Genomic DNA, 18,175 nt, shown 5'->3' with positions numbered 1-18,175 from the left:
AGATAAATGGGTAAATGTAAGCTGGCTTAGCCAAGGGAAAATGGTGGAGAGAGTAGTTATACTAAAGCAACAGTCCCATGTAAATATGAAGTACGATATTAATTTACAGTTTGAAAAAGGTATGGAGAATTGTAAGAATAATAATAACGAACAGCGTAAGAATTTGCTATCATGTTCCTTCTATTTAAAGTAAGCTTCTATTCCTTACTCTCAAGCAAAAATTAATTCACTGGAAATCTTAGGTAACAAAACCAGGAAATCCTGATATAATCCTGATCAACAGAAACAGGAAAATTCAAGAACACTGTGGAATTTAACAGTGTTCATGGCAGCTTTACACAATACCCAAAAATATATATTTAAAGATACTTAATGGTATAAATATGTTGACGTTTTTTCAGTCACAGTATATTCTTAAATCATCATATAAACATTTTTTAGGCAAATTTTCAACCATATACCTTTCAGAACCATTGATGAAATTTAATTAATAGATGAACAGAAGAGGTGACAATGTACTCAAAATTGCAAACAATTATTTTACACAGAACAAAACACAAACATTAATATCATTGCAAACATCATTGAAACAAGGTGAGACAAACAAAATATCTACAATATAGGCAGAAAAAAATGTCAACAGACACATTTGTTTCTTATGCTATTAGAATCTGATCTGTCCTAACAATAGATCCAAATATTTAATTTTTAATTTTTACTGTTGTCTATTAAAATTAATTAGGACTACTTCTAAAAGTTGAAATTCAATTCTCTCCAACAAAATAAAAAAAATAAATCTTAGGTGAAGAATTATAATTTGTTCTGAAACAACTGATGATTTGGGGGAGACATTCACTAGACTTTAACTGTCACTGGAGACATTTTTTAGAGCATGGAATGCTAGCAATAGAAAGGATTCTAGAAGTTAAGAATTATGTAAATCAAACACCTCATTTTACAGAAAAAGAAATTCTGACTCAGAGAGAACTCTGATCTTAAAAATCAAGGTAGAGTAAGGAGAAGAAAACCAAGAATGTGTGACCCTTCTTCCTTTCAACATTCCCTCCCAACCCCACCACCAAAATAAGCAAAGCCCTCAAACTAATTTTGGTAAGTTTGATCAAATGATGGATACATAAGATCCTTTAATTTCTGTTGTCTATATGGTCTTATGGAAAGTACCACAAAAACTTAAAACTTACTTAAATTTATAAAAAAAGTAAAGGAAGAATAATTAAAATGTAATCTATACTGGTATTCAAATCATAAAATGGTAATCACTTGCAGTGGTGATATAGAACAAACACAAATATTATTGTGAGGCCATTACTACTATAGCCAAAGCACTTAGGTACCAGAAAAAAGAGCTCTGTATATGAAACAGTATGTGACAGAAATAAAACAAAGTTAATCTGGGTGGAATTTTGGTAAGAAAAACATAGTTATATAGCTAATTTAATTTTGTAAGAATAAAATATAAAAATAAAGCTTACATTCAGTTTCCTAAGAATGTCTTCTTTCTTAAGAGGAAAAAACAAAATTCAAAGCTTAGGGACTATGCATGATATAGCAGAAAGAAATGGACTGATTCTCCTACAATCTTGGGTCTAGCCTCAGCTCTCACCCTAACTAACCATATAAAAGTGAAACAGTCATATAGTATCTCTGGGTCTCAGTTTCCTTCTGTAAAGCAAGGATATCACAAAAGATAATTAGTAAACTCCTTTCCACATCTGTGATTCCATACATACCAACAGAGAGCAACAAGAAGATGTGAGCAATGCTTTTAAAAACATTTAAGCACACAAAATAAATTCATAGACTTTTTAAAAAATTGAGTGTTTTCTATGTACTAGAACTAAAACTAAGTGGGAATGTATTCAACATACTAAAATTGTTTGGCTTTTACATATGCACAGAAACCTTTCCTCACCAGGAGAATCTTAAAATGAAATTCTCAAATACAACAATAAAAACAGTTTAGTATCTATCTAATTTCTTAATGGGAGGAAAAAAATGAAAAGAATGATAAAACCTGTTTATATCACGTTGCATCTCATTTTCAAATGTGTTTGTATATGTCTAGGTCTTCATCAAAAAAAGTTTTGAATTAAAACCACTAAAAAAACTAAAATGGCTAAGAAGACAACTGTGTAGCTTACTGCCTTTAAACAAAATCATCAATTCTGTCAGAGGTGGTCACCAAGCCTACATACTAATAATTGCTACTCACATTAATTTACATAGTTCTGAGCTCACACAGAGTATTTCATTTATTAGCCTACTGGAGAGATTGTCGACAACTTAACAAGATTTTTTAAAAAATAAAAAAAACAACTCTGATCACTGGGCAAGATATATCAGCAGTACTGTTAGGACCTTTACACACCTGCGTCTCTCCCTGACCTCTGATGTGGAGGAGACAGTGCCAGCAGTAGTTGTAGTCAGGGTTGTGGTAGAAGCTGCAGCATTTACAACAGTTGGAGCAACAGGAATGGTCACTGCCGTAGGAACACTGTCCTTTTCTTTTTCAGTACTATCCTCAGCCCACAAACGATTTGAGGTACTATAGCATCAGTAAGCAGCAACACAAAAAAGAGAAAAGGAAAACAGCTAAACAATGAAAGCACTTTCTAGCAGCTGAAAACATGTGACTACAGGGATGGATTTTTTTAAAACACAAGATGAGATATCTCATCTCTGAACCAAAAAGCTCACCGAGAGCTGTCAAAGAGAGAAATTTACATTTTAAAAGCATTCTAATTCAAGGAAAGTTCATAATTCAGGAACTTAATTTTTTCCCCAGACATGCATAATTGCCTCATTTGGGAACCAATTTTTGTTTGTAAATAATTTTAACAAGGTAAATGAAAAAATCCAGAGCCCCATGATCTTCTAAACAAAAACGCATGCACATACATAAGCACATGATAGACCTGAACACAAAATGTATCTGTGACTTACCTGCTTTGTGTGCCTGCTGAGGAAGAACCCGTTGTAATCTTTGTAGTAGTGCTTGTGCTGGAAAGCAGGCTTTTCTGAAGCCCAGCTGCAGAGGTAACTGTTGGTGTTGATGTGGTGCTTGGAACACTAGAACTAATCAAATCATCTTGTCTTCTACCAAAGGAGCAACTAAACAAAAGAGTCATATCCATATAGGATGTGTTTGTATGTGTCTTCTATAGTTAATGTCTATACATTATACAAATTCACAAGGCTAGAAAAAAAAATCTTAAAAAACTGTGTTCCTAAATACACCACCAGCTCCAGCACCAAGAGTTGCATCTACAACTTGCTAGAGTTTAAATGATTTCACTAATTTGGTAGTGTATCATTTTATTGCCTCCTCCTCCCAATCCCCTCAACAAGACTCAAAGATAATCTTATTTGGTATTTCACATTTCTGGAACTATTCCAGAACAAATAGTCATTTCACGTTGGGCCTGAAAAAAACACTTTGGTTTGGTTTTATCCAGGGAAAATAAGATGTTGATGTTGTTGAAGAAAATTGGTTTAGCAATGGGTCAGATCTCTAGGAGGGACCCATACCTATATTATACTTGTTCATATCTTATTCTTCTTTTTGGTTGCTTATAGTAGAGAAATAATTTATAGGTTTTTTTCCCTTTAATATGACAGTACCAACATTCTAATTGAAGGCATATCTTCAGCTCTGAGTTTTAGGACAAGCAAAAACTTTCCATATCACCCATGATGACTAGATCAATTAAGACACTGGCCTATTTAAGTTATTCTCATCAATTATATAAGGAATTCCTATTAAATATGCTGCAATCTAAAAGATATTTCATAACATTTCAAATTTAATTTAATATATAATAGAAAGGTATGAGTAAATTATCCCATATCTTAGTATACATTGTGTCTTTAAATCAAGTTTTAAACAACAAAAGATGTGATATTTAACAAAACATGTATTTTCTTAAATGATGTTAAATTGAGGGCTCTAAACAAATTGCCTCATATTTTCATAAAAGAATACATAAAAGCCACTTAAGAATTATATTATTACCTTTTATGGTAAGCTGATCCTTCATTAATTGAGCTATTTTTTTTAAGATCATCTTCCCATTTTCTTCTTGTATAGGAACTACTTGCTCGCAAACTTGAAGAGTCTCTGTGAAAAGAACGTCCTTCAGATTCTGGTAGATAATTTTAAAATAGGGTTAAGAAAGCTATACACTAATAAGTATTAGTAGAAGTAGAAACTAGTAAAATCCCTTGGAAAAACACTTTGGAATAGTTACCAAGAAGTTAAAGTAACTCCAATTCTAAGACTCTATCCTTAAGGTATAATCCTAAATAAAGGGGGAAAATTAAGATATTTACAGAAATATAATTTACATCCACAAAATATTAGACAAATTAAATGTCCATAACATGGGCAAGGGAGATGGTTACTTTAACCTCAGCAGATCTACTCTGTGGTATATTATGTACTGATGAAAAACAATGCTCACTGAAAATATATACTAACATTTATACTGCTTATGAGATGTTAGGTGAAAAAAATCACGTACAATTGGATAACATGATTACAGCTATACTAAAAAAGTTCTCAAACTCTTTATGCTGAAAATTAGAAAGAAACAAACTAAAATGTTGACAATGATTAAGTAAGGGCTTTTCCTCTCTTCTTCCATTTTTTCTAAATGTTACAAATACTTAGAGAAATTGTACTGGTTTGTGACCTCATCTCTTACCACTTTCCCCTCACTCTGTTTCAGCCATAATGCATTCTTTGCTATTTTATGAACATACTAAGTCTGTACCTTCTCAGGATGATGTACTTGGTGTTCTATCAGGAACACCCTCCTTCTCTTCCCATAATACATATCCTCACATGATTACAATAATGCTCATGTATTAACTCTGATGCTAGATAATAAAAGATTTTATAGTGAATGAATAAAGCAAATCATAATGAATTCACCTATTTTCTTTCTCTTCAATGTCAGAGGTACTGGCTAGTCGTCTTGGTATTGTAGGTGCAACATAGGCAAGCCTAGTTCCTTTACCATCTTTCTCCTGCACAAGAGGAAAGAAAATGAGTGAAAATAAATCTGTGTGCTGATTACAGGGACTGCTAAAAGTATCAGAAAAAGGTTATTTGACAATGTATATTACACAGCCATCACAGTTTACTTTACAGTATTTTCCATAGTTCCTAGCTAAACTCTAAAATTAATGTCTATTAGCAGTCAGGTACTACACGTGCACTAAAGGACAACTTGCTCAAACTCATTTTCTTTTCTTTCTCCTTTAGTCTAGAATTAGATAATATTTTAACATAAGAAAGGAAAAAAATCTTCCACATTTTAATGACCTTTTCTAAAACTTCTATAATAGATAAGTAAGTAGTGTCATAAACTAAAATATCATTATTTATTCCAGAGAAATAAGGTCTCAAATATGGTTTACTGAGAAGTCTCGATCATTTATGTTATACAAGCTATTTACAACCTTGATAGTCTGTGTTCTAAAAGATATCAAAACATTCAAAACAAAAATTATTTAAATTATATTTATCCAAATATGGTTGAGAATGTGTAGCAACAATGACACTCTGACGTATTCCTGGTATGCTGCCATAAAATACCTGGAAAACAACTGTACAATAAACTTTTTTAAAAAGCAAAAATATCAAAGTTAATTAACGAGAAAGTTCATCTCTGAAGTTCTGATACAAGAAAACACTCTTAAATACAGAAAGAAAACTATATGGAAAAAAAAATAATACCAGAACCAAAAATGCAATAGAAATAATCTAACGATATAAAATAGCATTGAATGAACTATGGTACATCCTATTTGATACATTAATACTAACTTTCAAAATCCGGTTACTAAAACTACTTAAGTTACTTGTATCAGATGAAAAATTGCGATATTAGATAAATGTAACTTATGAGTATACTCACATTTTAGAATAAACGTGTTCCTAAGTTTTTTAAACTTTAGAAAACTTACTGAATCATAATAAATAAAATAAGCCTGTTCCTTAATACATTCTACTGTACATTCTCAAGTAAAATAATAGATTCTTTTAATTGAATATAGTCCCTTAATTTATGTTTTGGGCAAATAAATCTGATCTTCCCAGTACTTATAATTAGATTACATTTGTATTATATAATTCATTAAGTTGGGTGAATTAAGTTGATACTTAGGTACAAGATACATAGGAGAAAATCCACTAGGATTTATTGTTCCTGAAAAAGAAATTATCAGTCTTTATAGAAACCAGATTGTGAAACAGATTACCTTTTCTTTATTATCCAAAGAGGAGGAAAGTCTGGGACTTGAAGCTGAACGTATCACACCTGCAGTGTCTTTTTCTTTTTGAGCCTCTTTAGATGCTGTGATTTCAGCAAGTGCGCCATAACTGCCAGTCTTTCTAAGTCCTAATCTCCAAGATGCAGGAGACTCATCTTTTCTCTCTTCTTCTTTGGGAGAAATTTTTGTAGTTGAGGTTGGAAACTTTTTATTTCATTTTTTAAGGAAAGGAAAAAAGAATTATTAAAACTAATCCAGTCCTTACATTAGAAACAATACGTTTACAGACAATATGTCTAAAATTATAGTTAATAGTCTCAGGAGGAAACACTTTTACTAGGTGGGTTAATGTCTTAGTCAAAAATGTAAAGATCTAAAAATGAAAAATGAATAGACTCCCTTTCCAGAGGTTAGACTTAAGAACACTACACACTACACACTGTATCACACAGAAAAATTATAATGCAAATACAGAAAACAAATGAGCACACCATAAGGACTTAAAACCATGCATCTTTGGAACCAATTTATATTAAACTTGTTATGTTGTAACCTAATATAAATTCTTGTAGAAATGCCTCACCATAGATTTTTCACCCTTACTGGGCACAAGAACAATGCCAGTTTTGCGCAAGCCCTGCCTCCATGATGCAGGGTCTACTGATTCCACCACAGGCATGATAGGAGCAATGAAATCATACTAAAGCCAATTAAAATAAGACAGGTAAAGAAATAAAGATTGAAAGCATGAAAACAGAGAAGGGAAGTCAAGAACAAAAATACTTTATTTTAAAAATAATTTTATAATAAATTGAAGCCCAATAATTGGGTAATGACCTAATATTTGAAAATCATTGGGAACAAGTTCTAGATTTAGCATGAGATAATTTGAAAAAAACTAATAAACTTCTAAAGCAGTTGAAGGCATAGAGAGTAAATAATACATCATGTGAATGAACAAACTATGGCACATGAATTTTGTTTTTATCCATTTATATACTCTAGTTAAAAATTTTAATCCAACAATCAATTAAAAAAACTGATATTTTATACCTATAATACTTAATTCAATAATATTTTTAATATCACAGCCTTAACTTTACTGTTTGATTTTTCCACCAAACATTAATTTAAACATTTCAACTAAAAACTAATTTTATGTACAAGTATTTACTCTATTTTTAGGGCTTTCCAAAAGCCCTAAAAATGCAACACCTGTTATCTTTAACTAGTTCACTTCATAAACTTCACTTGCAGAATTTAAATATTCAACCACAGTTAACTATAGATTGGTAAATATAGCAGTTAACCAATTACTCCAAGTATAGGGTATTAATGATTTTTTAAAAATCAGCCAGGTGCAGCGGCTTACAAACCTATAATCCTAGCACTTTGAGAGGCCAAGATGGGAGGATTGTTTGAGGCCAGGAGTTCATGATCAGCCTTGGCAATACAGCCAGACCCTTCTCTACAAAAATAAAGAAAATTAGCCAGGCAAGGTGGCACATGCCTGTAGTCCTAGCTGCTTGGAGGCTGAGCTAGGAGAATTGATTAGGCCCAGGAGTTTGAGGTTACAGTGAGCTATGATCATACCATTCTATAGCATGGGTAACAGAGCAAGACTCTGTCTCAAAATAAATAAATAAATAAATAAATAAAAATCCTTTCTTTCATATTTATTTATTGCCAAAGTTTGCTACAATTAGAAGGTTAATAGAGCTTGTTAAAGTCCCCATGATGCTAGCGGGCCATATCACAGACAAAACTGTCACAAGATACCTCTGGTATTTCCAGCAATTCCTATCAGTAGGGTCTAAGCATTCCTCAGTTCCCAGAGTGTATATCAAAGTACTCCAGGGAGCCATAACAAAATCACAGGGACTCCACAGTATATTTTAAAGTCTTCAGAGAAACAGGGTGACATCTCTTGGACACTGTACAAAAACTGCCATTTTAAACTTACTCGCACCTAACTACTCAATAAATGAGACAAATGGGTATTTCTTTTGGCCAAGTGGCACTGTGAGGAAAAAACTACTGAAACACTAGGGGCTCCAATGACCAACTAAGTTTGGAACCTCTGTAATATCCTATGCAATATGATAGGTTTTGAGACAAGTGCTTACTGACTTGTGAGTTTAAAGGTCTAGACCAGCGGTCCTCAAACTTTTTAAACAGGGGGCCAGTTCATTGTCCCTCAGATTGTTGGAAGGTCAGACTATAGTTTTTAAAAAACCATGAACAAATTCCTATGCACACTGCACATATCTTATTTTGAAGTAAAAAAACAAACAGGCAAAAACACCCACATGTGGCTTATGGACCATAGTCTGAGGACGCCTGGCTAGACTCTAAATTTTAGGCTTGCAGATCATAGACAATACATAAATGAATGAGTATGGCTGTATTCCAAAAAAACCTTATAGACAATGAAATTTGAATTCATGTCAGATAATATTCTTGCTTGATTTTTTTCTTCCAATGATTTAAAAATGTTAAAAAATCATTCTTAGCTTGTGAACTATACAAAAACAGGTATGGGGCCAGGTGGCCAGGTTTGGCCCACCAGCTATAGTTTGCCAACCCCTGCCTTACTCCTCCATCCCTGAAAACTGGAAACAAATGTTTTTCCTCCATGATAAAATAGCCAGATAACCACAGTGAGCCATGACTCCACCACTGCACTTCAGCCTGGGCAACAGAGTGAAACCCTTTCTCAATAAAATAAAATAGCCAGATAGCCGATAACATTTACTGAAGCTAATATTTAACAAATGTTTACAAGTATCTGCCCTAAGTAAAGTGCTTCACAAGGGTTATTTTGTTTAAACTTTGCAACTACCCAACAAAATGCTACTACTTTGGTTATTTTAGAGTTGAGAAAAATGAGTCAGTAGAATCAACTTTGAAATGGGCGAAGTTTTTTGCCCTATTACGGCTGATATACCTCTACTCTGCCTAACATGAATCTGGATTCAAGTACTAGTTTATATGTTTAAAAGCAACTTTCATTTTTATTTGGTACATAAATAAATCAACCTTTCTGAAATAACCTGACACATTAACTGCCACACAAATTTTTTCCCCTGGAGCCATGGTGCTTTATTAAACAAAATGATACTTTCTAATTTGTTATTTTTTGTTGTTTTCTGTGCATGAGTTATATGCAACACAATCCATGTTTTTAGAATTAAACTGTCAATATTAATTGTAACAGTAAGAACATCAACAAGTTACGATTTTCATGAACCAAATGCATGGTTTTGCTTCACATGGCCCTGGGCTCAAAACTAGCCTGAGTGAAATGCAACTCATACAGCAGTCAATGTGTTAGCTGTACCTCTTCCCAGAAACTCTCTTTTGCTTTTATAACAGGAGGCTATCTTGACACTCTTACTTTTTTTGACCACCCCTTTTCTAGGTTTTTTTTCGGTTAACAACTTTCCTTGTCCTACTGCTGCAACACAAGTACTTCAAGAGTCTGCTCTCGTATCTCCTATCTCTTTCTACTTTCTTCTCCTGGAGGTTGGGAGGTAGGGTCTTCTCTATTTCCTCAAGATAAATATTAATTGTATTCAGCTTATTCTCAAATTTGTTATTCTCCAGTCTGACTCCTAAATTTCTAGTCCTTAATTTCTGTTTGTCTGTAGAACGGTTTACATATATAAGATTGTAACTGGAACTTGAAATTCAACATGTCTAAAATCAAACAACTTTACTTACAAATCACCTCTTCCTCAGTTCCCTATTTCTGTTATCTCTTCAATTCCTTATGTTTTAAACTTCACAATCATGTTAGACCTCTCTGTTCTCTTCCTTCTCATAAACTGTCAAGTCTCTAATTTTCCTCCTCTCTTCTTTATGAGCCCATGCCACTTCCCTAGTTTATATTCTTATCACAGTGAGCAATTTCAATGACTTTCTAATAAACTTTTTCACAGTCAGCCTCTCATCTTCAAATATATCTGTACACTGGTGCCAGAATAATATTCTATAAAATATAACTCTCACACAGCATTGCTCAAACATTTTCCATGATTCTCTACTACCCACCAAATTAATTATAAATGTACTACACTGGAAGTGAAGACATTCCAAATTTGGCTCCACTTTTCCTGTTTTACTTTATATATATATATATATATATATACACATACACACACACATATATATACATATATATATATATATACCTATAAATCAAATTGAACAATTCATTTTTCTTGCTAAATGCTCCATGTTACTTTCACTTGCTCACACTGTTTCTTTTCTCTCACTTTCAACAAATTATACAAATCCTCCTCCTCTCTCTGTTGAAGTACTACCTATTCAAATGTTCTGGTCCTATTACCTCAAATCAAATATAATTTGTACTTTTAAATCATAATGCTACATCTGTATACTTCTATTGGCATACTTCATAAACCCATAACACATAGCAGTCTTTGTTAGATTATTACAGTTACTAAATTGGATTCAATTAACCAGAACACTTAATTCCTCCAAAATTCTGAATTTTTACCACCCAGTCAAGAAAACAGGATTTATGTTTAATTGGAAAATATACCCACATAAGCAGAATAGGTAATCTGTCTTAGTGATCCCAACAATATTTATTTTGACTGGAGAGTTACATAAAAGCAAACTGATGGTTTATCAGATAAACTCTCCACAAATTATCTGCCTGATCTTATTGTTGCAGAAATAGTTCTTTAATTTCAGCTGAAGAGTTAAGAAATTAAGATCATTTGGGCTGGTTTTGAGCCCAGGGCTATGTGAAGCAAAACCCTGCAGCTGGTTCAGTTTTGGAATACATAAGGTAATTCCTTCATATAGTTTCTTGATATTCAAAGTATGTACCAATGAAACCCATACATTTCTTTCACTAAGAATTTCCATTACATTTCCATTTACATTATTGCTTTCCTTGGGAAGTGTTTTAGAGGAGAATTATTACTACCAGTAAGGATTTTTTTAAAAATTCTATAGTTTATGGTTTCAAAAAGGTCTACATTTCGACCACTTAAAACCAAGTACAAATATTAGCAAGACTGACAATACAATAGAAACACTGTGAGAATTTAAAATCAGTCCTTAAATCCATGCAAACCAAATAACGTCAGACAATCAACAAAACAAGTAGTCCAAAAGCAGAGACCCGATAACCAAACACAATGTGCAACCTTTGAGTCGTGATTTAAAAAACAGATAGCTAGAAAAGACATTACAAGAATGATAATTGGGAAAATCTGAGTATGTACATTAGTTAACATAAATAACAGTATTATGTTAAAGTTAAATTTCCTAAGTATGATTATTTTACTGTGGAAATGAAGGATAATGCCTTTGTACTTAGGAACTACATACTGACATATTTAGGGATGAGTGTTATGACTGCAATCAATTCTTTAAGGGTTTGGGGGGGGGAAGTGTGGCTGTGTACAGAGAGGAAAATGGTATGCTCATTAAAAGTAATGAGGAATGGTGAAGAGAAAGAACCCTTCAAAAAGAGACCAGTAGATCAAACCCCCTGCCCAACAAACCCTTAATCTTTAATTTGGGCTAAAAGAAAAACAGGTTCTAGAGAGGCAGGGAAAAAAAGGAAAGCCTTCAAAAAGATCAACATGTTAGTTGGAAAATTGCTTTGGTGGAGAGAAGAGGTGAGTGGGATGAAGAACAGATGGAGAACAGAGAAAGGAAGAGGAGGAAGAAACGAAACTAACATTTTGAAAGCACACTTAGTTACCAACCAGGCTCTCTCTCTCTCAACAAACCCTTACAATATTAATTTTCTTTGTTAATTCTGTTTTGTTTCATGACAGATAAGATAGTAAATAACTTGTTCAAGGTCAAGAGGTAGGGTCAGGAGTTGATCTCTGGTTGTCTGACCTCAGAGATCATGCTTTTACTGGCACACCATAGTTGCATGCCTAGTGCTTTGTATTATGAATTAGAAAATCTAAATTCTAGTTCTCACACTGACTTGTGGTAGTACTTTTGTGCCTTACTTACCCGTGTGTGAAATTATCAACATGCGCCTTTATTTAACAGAGATAAAAGATATAAAATCTGAGTTTCTCAAAATAAAAGTTCAACATAAATAAAAACTACCATAATCACTGGTTTTAATATTATAAAAATGTTTATCTGTCATTTATTTGTAACTACAAACTGTATGTAATGTTTGGTAACTATCAACCATATTATCAACTGCAATATCAATTGCAAAAAGGATACCTCCCCACCAAAAATACTTCAACATGGTTCAGAGGAAATTTCAGTCAAATTAAAAACAGAAAAATACATTTCTATCCTAAAATCTTAAAGATTTCTGGAATAAAATATAAAAATTCAGAATTGTTTCAAGAGTTAGTCCAAATAGTACTTAAATATATGTATTTTTAGCACACAAAATTTTGGCTTACCTTCTTAATAGGTGATGTAGGTGCTGCCTGACCTGATGACACAGTAGGTGTTGTAACAGCTACAGGAGCTGCTTGTGTACTACAAGTGTTGGCATTAGTTACAGATGCCATAGGTTTTGTCTTATCTAGTAAATGAACAAAAAATTAAAAGTCAAGATTCTATAGGAATTTGGTTGCACTGGTTAGGAAAATATCCATTTATACTCTATTTCTGTTTAAGATTTTGTAAATTTTAAGTCTTTCTACATTGCTATGTGTTTTCACAAGAGGATTTTTCAAGTTTCTAGAAACATTTCAATATGTATGCTGAAGGAAACAGTTAAGATAACATGACAGACACACAACAAAGCTTCTGAAAATAACAAGCACAAATAGAACCTGATTTCTGTACTTTTATAATTAAGAAAATTTTAAAAATTTAATTAAGATTTAAAATTTGAATACTTGAGTGCAATGTAAGTAAAAAAAATGAATAAAGCTATCCAAATAAGCTATGCAATTTTCTAATGGATAAACAACTACTATTGCTGAACTAAAAAATGGACTGCTTCTCTTTATTCTGGGAAATTTAAAAGTGCTTTTGTCAATAATCAGCTTATATTCCTGTTAAATAATATGACTAAGTGGCCCAAAAAGCATGCCTTTGTACTCCTAAAAAGTATAAAGGTAAATGGGGACAATACTATCTTCCTGGAAAATAATCTACCTAACTGTAGAGAGAGTCATTTGACAAATATTTACTAAATGTCTCCATTCTTTAAGTACTGTCCTAGGTGTTAGGAATTTATCAGCCAGTGAAGACAAAAAACCTTCACTCCATGGAACTTATAGTAAGAAAAATAAATAAACAAAATAAGCCTCATATACCACCATCCAACTTATTAAGTAAATATTCTTAATACTGTTGAAGTTATTTTACCCATTTGATTACAATGAAGAATGAAATTTTCAAGTCCTAGGGAGAAAAATCCTAAAAAGCAAAAACATACTTCTCCCTTTTCATTCCTTCAACTATCTCTCAAATTTATAAATTGTCTGAAAGGCAATTAAAACTTTTGGTTGAGTTCTTATTTTTATCTGCTTTATAAGAAGAGAAGGAACAGTGAAGAAAATTTACAAAAAAAAAAATTTGACAAAATAGTTATTTTATGTCAAATAGTTTCTCAAAGAAATAACCTTACAAAAAGTAGAAAAAAGAAATGGTTTAGAAATGGTCAAATCAGCCGGGCATGGTGGCTCAAGCCTATAATCCTAGCACTCTGGGAGGCCAAGGTGGGCGGATTGCTTGAGGTCAGGAGTTCGAAACCAGCCTGAGCGAGACCCCATCTCTACTATAAATAGAAAGAAATTAATTGGCCAATTAATATATACAGAAAAAATTAGCCGGGCATGGTGGCACATGCCTGTAGTCCCAGCTACTCGGGAGGCTAAGACAGTAGGATTGCCTGAGCCCAGGAGTTTAAGGTTGCTGTGAGCTAGGCTGATGCCATGGCACTCACTCTAGCCTGGGCAACAAACCAAGACTCTGTCTCAAAAAAAAAAAAAAAAAAAAAAAAAAGAAAGAAAGAAAAAAGAAATGGTCAAATCAAGCTGTAACTCTCTCTATAGGGAAATGGGTTACTTTATCAAGTTTGCCAAATAAATTATGATAAAGTCTGATTACTATTAGAAGACTGAGAGAGAAGGAACCCACCACACAGCATTTACATGAGTTAATTCTTGAGACTCAAATTTTCCTGGCACAACTGACCACTAGCAACAGGAAGAACAAAATTATCATAGTACAATGCTTCAGAGGAGCATTTAAAGTTAACTCAGTGAGAAACTTAGCAGAGGGCAACTGGTATTAAATTCCAAACAGGGAACTAAAAATAATAGAATGCAATTTGATGGTAGTCAGTTATATTTAATAGAGTTTAAAAATTTAAAGAAGTATCCAGATCATATAGTCCAATTCTTTTCATTTTGTAATTAAGAAAATTCCAAGCAAAACACATTCAGGTATCATTAGTTAGTGGTAAACGGGACTAAAATTAAAGTCTTTTGTTTGTTGGAAATAGCTCCTTGGTGCTAACACTGAACAGTATACAAGGGCCAATTAAGAAAAAAGTTAACAAAAACATCGAAATGTATGAATGATCTGCCTGGACTTCTAGTTCTTGAATTCTACTAAATAAATAGAAAAAGACTTGACACATGAGTTAGGAGATCTGGGTGCTAGTCTTGGCTTTCTTGTGCATATAGTTTGATTTGTAAGGATATAGTTAACTATATAGACTGAGAGCCAACGTATGTCTCCCAGGGAAGAGATTAACTACCAAAAAAAAAAAAAAAAAAAACCCAAAAAACCTTTAAATACTCGCAAAAGTATCTGGATCAATTTAAATATCAATACATCATTTTCTCTTTCAGTTTTTGTAAAATGCACAAGGTAAACATTACAATTTAACTGGAGTGTTTTCGATAAGCATGTATACTGACTATATTTAAATTAGCAGAATTTAACTTTATATAATTATAGGAAAGCTAATAGTTATTACAAAGTAACTGATTATTATAAAGTAGCCATTGAAAGCACTTATTATTATTCTAATTGTACAGATGAGAAATCTGAGATTAAATTACCCACACATACAATTTTATGCATGAACTAGTCTATGTTCTTAAACACTATGCATGCTGATTCTCACATAATTTGCTTTCATAATTAGAAATATTTTAAACTAGCATGTTATATAAATATAATGTTCAATGACTACCTATTGCTCTTGCATCCAATTTTATCCATATGATTCTCTTACCAAGGCAAAGGATATGTTGAGTCATAAGACCAACAATGTGACAGCAATGAAAAAAAATTTAAATTCCTAAGTGACTAGAGCCTAGCCATTTATGAGTTTCCCAAACTCTTGTATACTACAGAAAAATTTACTTTTTGGATTAGTAAGTTAGCAGAAAATAAAGGAATCCAAAACACATCACCTGAGCAACAAAGCTAGCCCATTTATCTTATTTTGTAATGGGAAATAATTATCAGTATGTTCCTTGACTTGTGTTTATTTAGTAAATCTTAGCTTCTCATATTTTCTTAGAGGAAATATTTTGCTGAGTAAAAAGAAAATAACTTAAAGAGCTGCTGGTGTATCTACAGGAAACAGATTCCAAGAAATTCTAGGGCTCCATTTGTGTTTACCAATGACCACCAAACTGATCCTGATAATGATGACTTTTTTCACTGATCAAAAATATTAATGGAAGTAGAATATTTTCTTCTGATAAATTTATATGCTAAAATGCTGGGTTACAAAACTCAAAGATGGCAATATTAGTATTTCATAACATTCATAAGTTTTGAGTGATTAACTGATACACATTAAGAAAATAAATGTTATTTAATAAAAGCAATTTGGTAAACAAAATCTATAAAACTGTGCCCACGGGGAAAAAAACCAGATCCTTAAAAAAACCAGAAAAAAAAGAAACCAGATCCTTAACAGGGAAAAAAAAAAAGGAATGTCAGTTTTTACAGTGGCTTTGTAAAGCAATTTGGCATATATGAAAACTGAAAATGTGTGTACCCTGTGACTCAGTTATTCAATTTCTAGTCCATTAGAGAATCTCTTGCAAATAAATATATGAAGCATCATCACTGTGGCATTATCTAAAACAACAAAAAATTGGGAATAGGCACGTGTTCATCAGGAAATGGATATATTTAATAGAATGTTATATAATAGCTAAAAAGATAAATTATGTAAATAAATAAATTCATAGAAAAAGATTTATGGACAAATGTAAAAAATATTACTTTTGAGTGAAAAAAATAAAGATGTATAACAATTCCTAGAAAATAAAATTAAAAACACAAGGCAGTATTATAATTGCTATAGAGTACTCATGAAGGTACACATAAAAGTAAAAATGGACTACAAGGTTACTGAAAAAACTCATGATAGAGATTGCCTTTAGGAAGGAAGGAAAAGGAAGCACATTAGGGTGGGAGGTGGCTAAAGGAGACAACTGAAATGTTTTAATTTTTTTTTTTTAAATTTGAAGCAAATATGACTAAATGTAAGTCTTAATAGTCGGGACATGAATGTTTATTATATTATACTTTTCTGTATCTTTAAAATTTCTCAAAACAAAGCAAATTCTCCCATACCCTCCCAGGAAAGAATCTTGATTCAGTCCCTACACTATTATTTCTTACGGAAAACGCAGGATGCTGCAAGGACCAGCTCCCTGGACTTTTGGGCCTCAGAAAGCAACAGTAACATTTCTGAATTGCTGAGAATCCATTCACAACCTATCTGTACCATCCTGAGGGAGTCTTAGAAGCCTCTGCACTTCTTCGAATATAGGTTAGCAAAACACAGAGATGAATAAGAGCCCACAGATAATTAGAGAATAATAAATTCACAACTGTAAATATGTTTCCAGTATTCACTGAAAGGTAATTATTAACTGGGCTGGCAGGTATCTGAACAAGTAGCAAACTGTCTGAAAAGTTTAAAAATTAAGCCTGATCTTGTCTTACTATACGCTCCAACAAAATTCAATGAAAATGTATTTATCCTTCAAATTTTACCTGTTTCAGCTTCTGATTCTGAATCATCTTCCTCATCTTCTTCACTAGAGCAGCTAGATTCATCTTTCTTTCCTTCTTCTTCTTCATCAACCTTTTCTTGTTCCAGAGATTCAATACGTGATGCATTTTTCTCCGGTTCAATAATCAATGTGTCTTTGCTGTAAAGGGAAAAGAGTCTTCAAATGATTATAAACACAAAAGGTAAAAATACATTAATTTTTCCTAGATGCACAATAATCATGCAAAAGGCCATTATGCCAACTCATTCATAATAATAACAAAACTTACTTTAATATTTTACTTACTTTTTAAAGGTCTTCTGTGACTGATTATTGTCCATATTTGCTGTTGATTCAATTAGTGGAGATTTTTTATCCCGTTTTTCACTATGGAGCTTTATACAGTTATGCAAAGAAAAATAAGAATACTATTAAAATAATATAAATAAAATATAGTTTAAAATAATAACAAAGTCATTTTTCAAACACAAAACAAAACAAAAAAATAAAAAGATTTAAGTTTTACCTGAAAAGGAAAGAGCCTGGGTAAAGAAGGAAAAGGACTAGATAATTAAAAAGCTCCATGCAGAACTAAATGGAGTTTTTTTAGATACTTTCAACTTTAGTTCACTGAAAAAAATCAATGTCCACTAACCAGTTAGGATAGCTGATGGTACTGTTTCCACTTATATAACTCCTTGCTTATCTAGCACCTGCTATTAGAAAGCTGAGATTTTAGTCTTCTCCTTTTAAGCAAAATTCTCTTATGAAATTACAGAACATGTTATTCTTGATTCCATATATATTATATAAGTGTTCATTTTGTGGGGAAGGAAATAGAATGGGGATATTTTACACAAAAGTCT

General features: G+C 32.4%; 1 protein-coding gene across 6 annotated transcripts in view; it reads right to left on the bottom strand.

Annotated features, from left to right (window-relative positions):
- PPP1R12A (protein phosphatase 1 regulatory subunit 12A) overlaps positions 1-18,175 on the bottom strand; it is a 144,651-nt gene that overhangs the window by 35,761 nt on the left and 90,715 nt on the right. For 3 of the 6 annotated variants that reach the window (XM_012750338.2, XM_076007144.1, XM_076007143.1), the window contains exons 7-14: positions 17,616-17,704; positions 17,311-17,468; positions 12,723-12,847; positions 6,286-6,501; positions 4,955-5,049; positions 4,034-4,138; positions 2,965-3,132; positions 2,390-2,566 (exon numbers count right to left, since the gene is read on the bottom strand). In XM_012750338.2, coding sequence (XP_012605792.2) covers positions 2,390-2,566; positions 2,965-3,132; positions 4,034-4,138; positions 4,955-5,049; positions 6,286-6,501; positions 12,723-12,847; positions 17,311-17,468; positions 17,616-17,704 — 1,133 coding nt within the window. The remainder of the gene's footprint in view (positions 1-2,389; positions 2,567-2,964; positions 3,133-4,033; positions 4,139-4,954; positions 5,050-6,285; positions 6,502-12,722; positions 12,848-17,310; positions 17,469-17,615; positions 17,705-18,175) is intronic. The other 3 variants (XM_012750341.3, XM_012750342.3, XM_012750346.3) reach the window with 3 other exon arrangements.

The sequence above is a fragment of the Microcebus murinus genome, chromosome 10 (assembly GCF_040939455.1).
Source record: "Microcebus murinus isolate Inina chromosome 10, M.murinus_Inina_mat1.0, whole genome shotgun sequence".
Lineage (NCBI taxonomy): Eukaryota > Metazoa > Chordata > Mammalia > Primates > Cheirogaleidae > Microcebus > Microcebus murinus.
The sequence above is the reverse complement of the archived record's forward strand: the minus strand, read 5'-3'. Positions and strand labels throughout refer to the sequence as shown.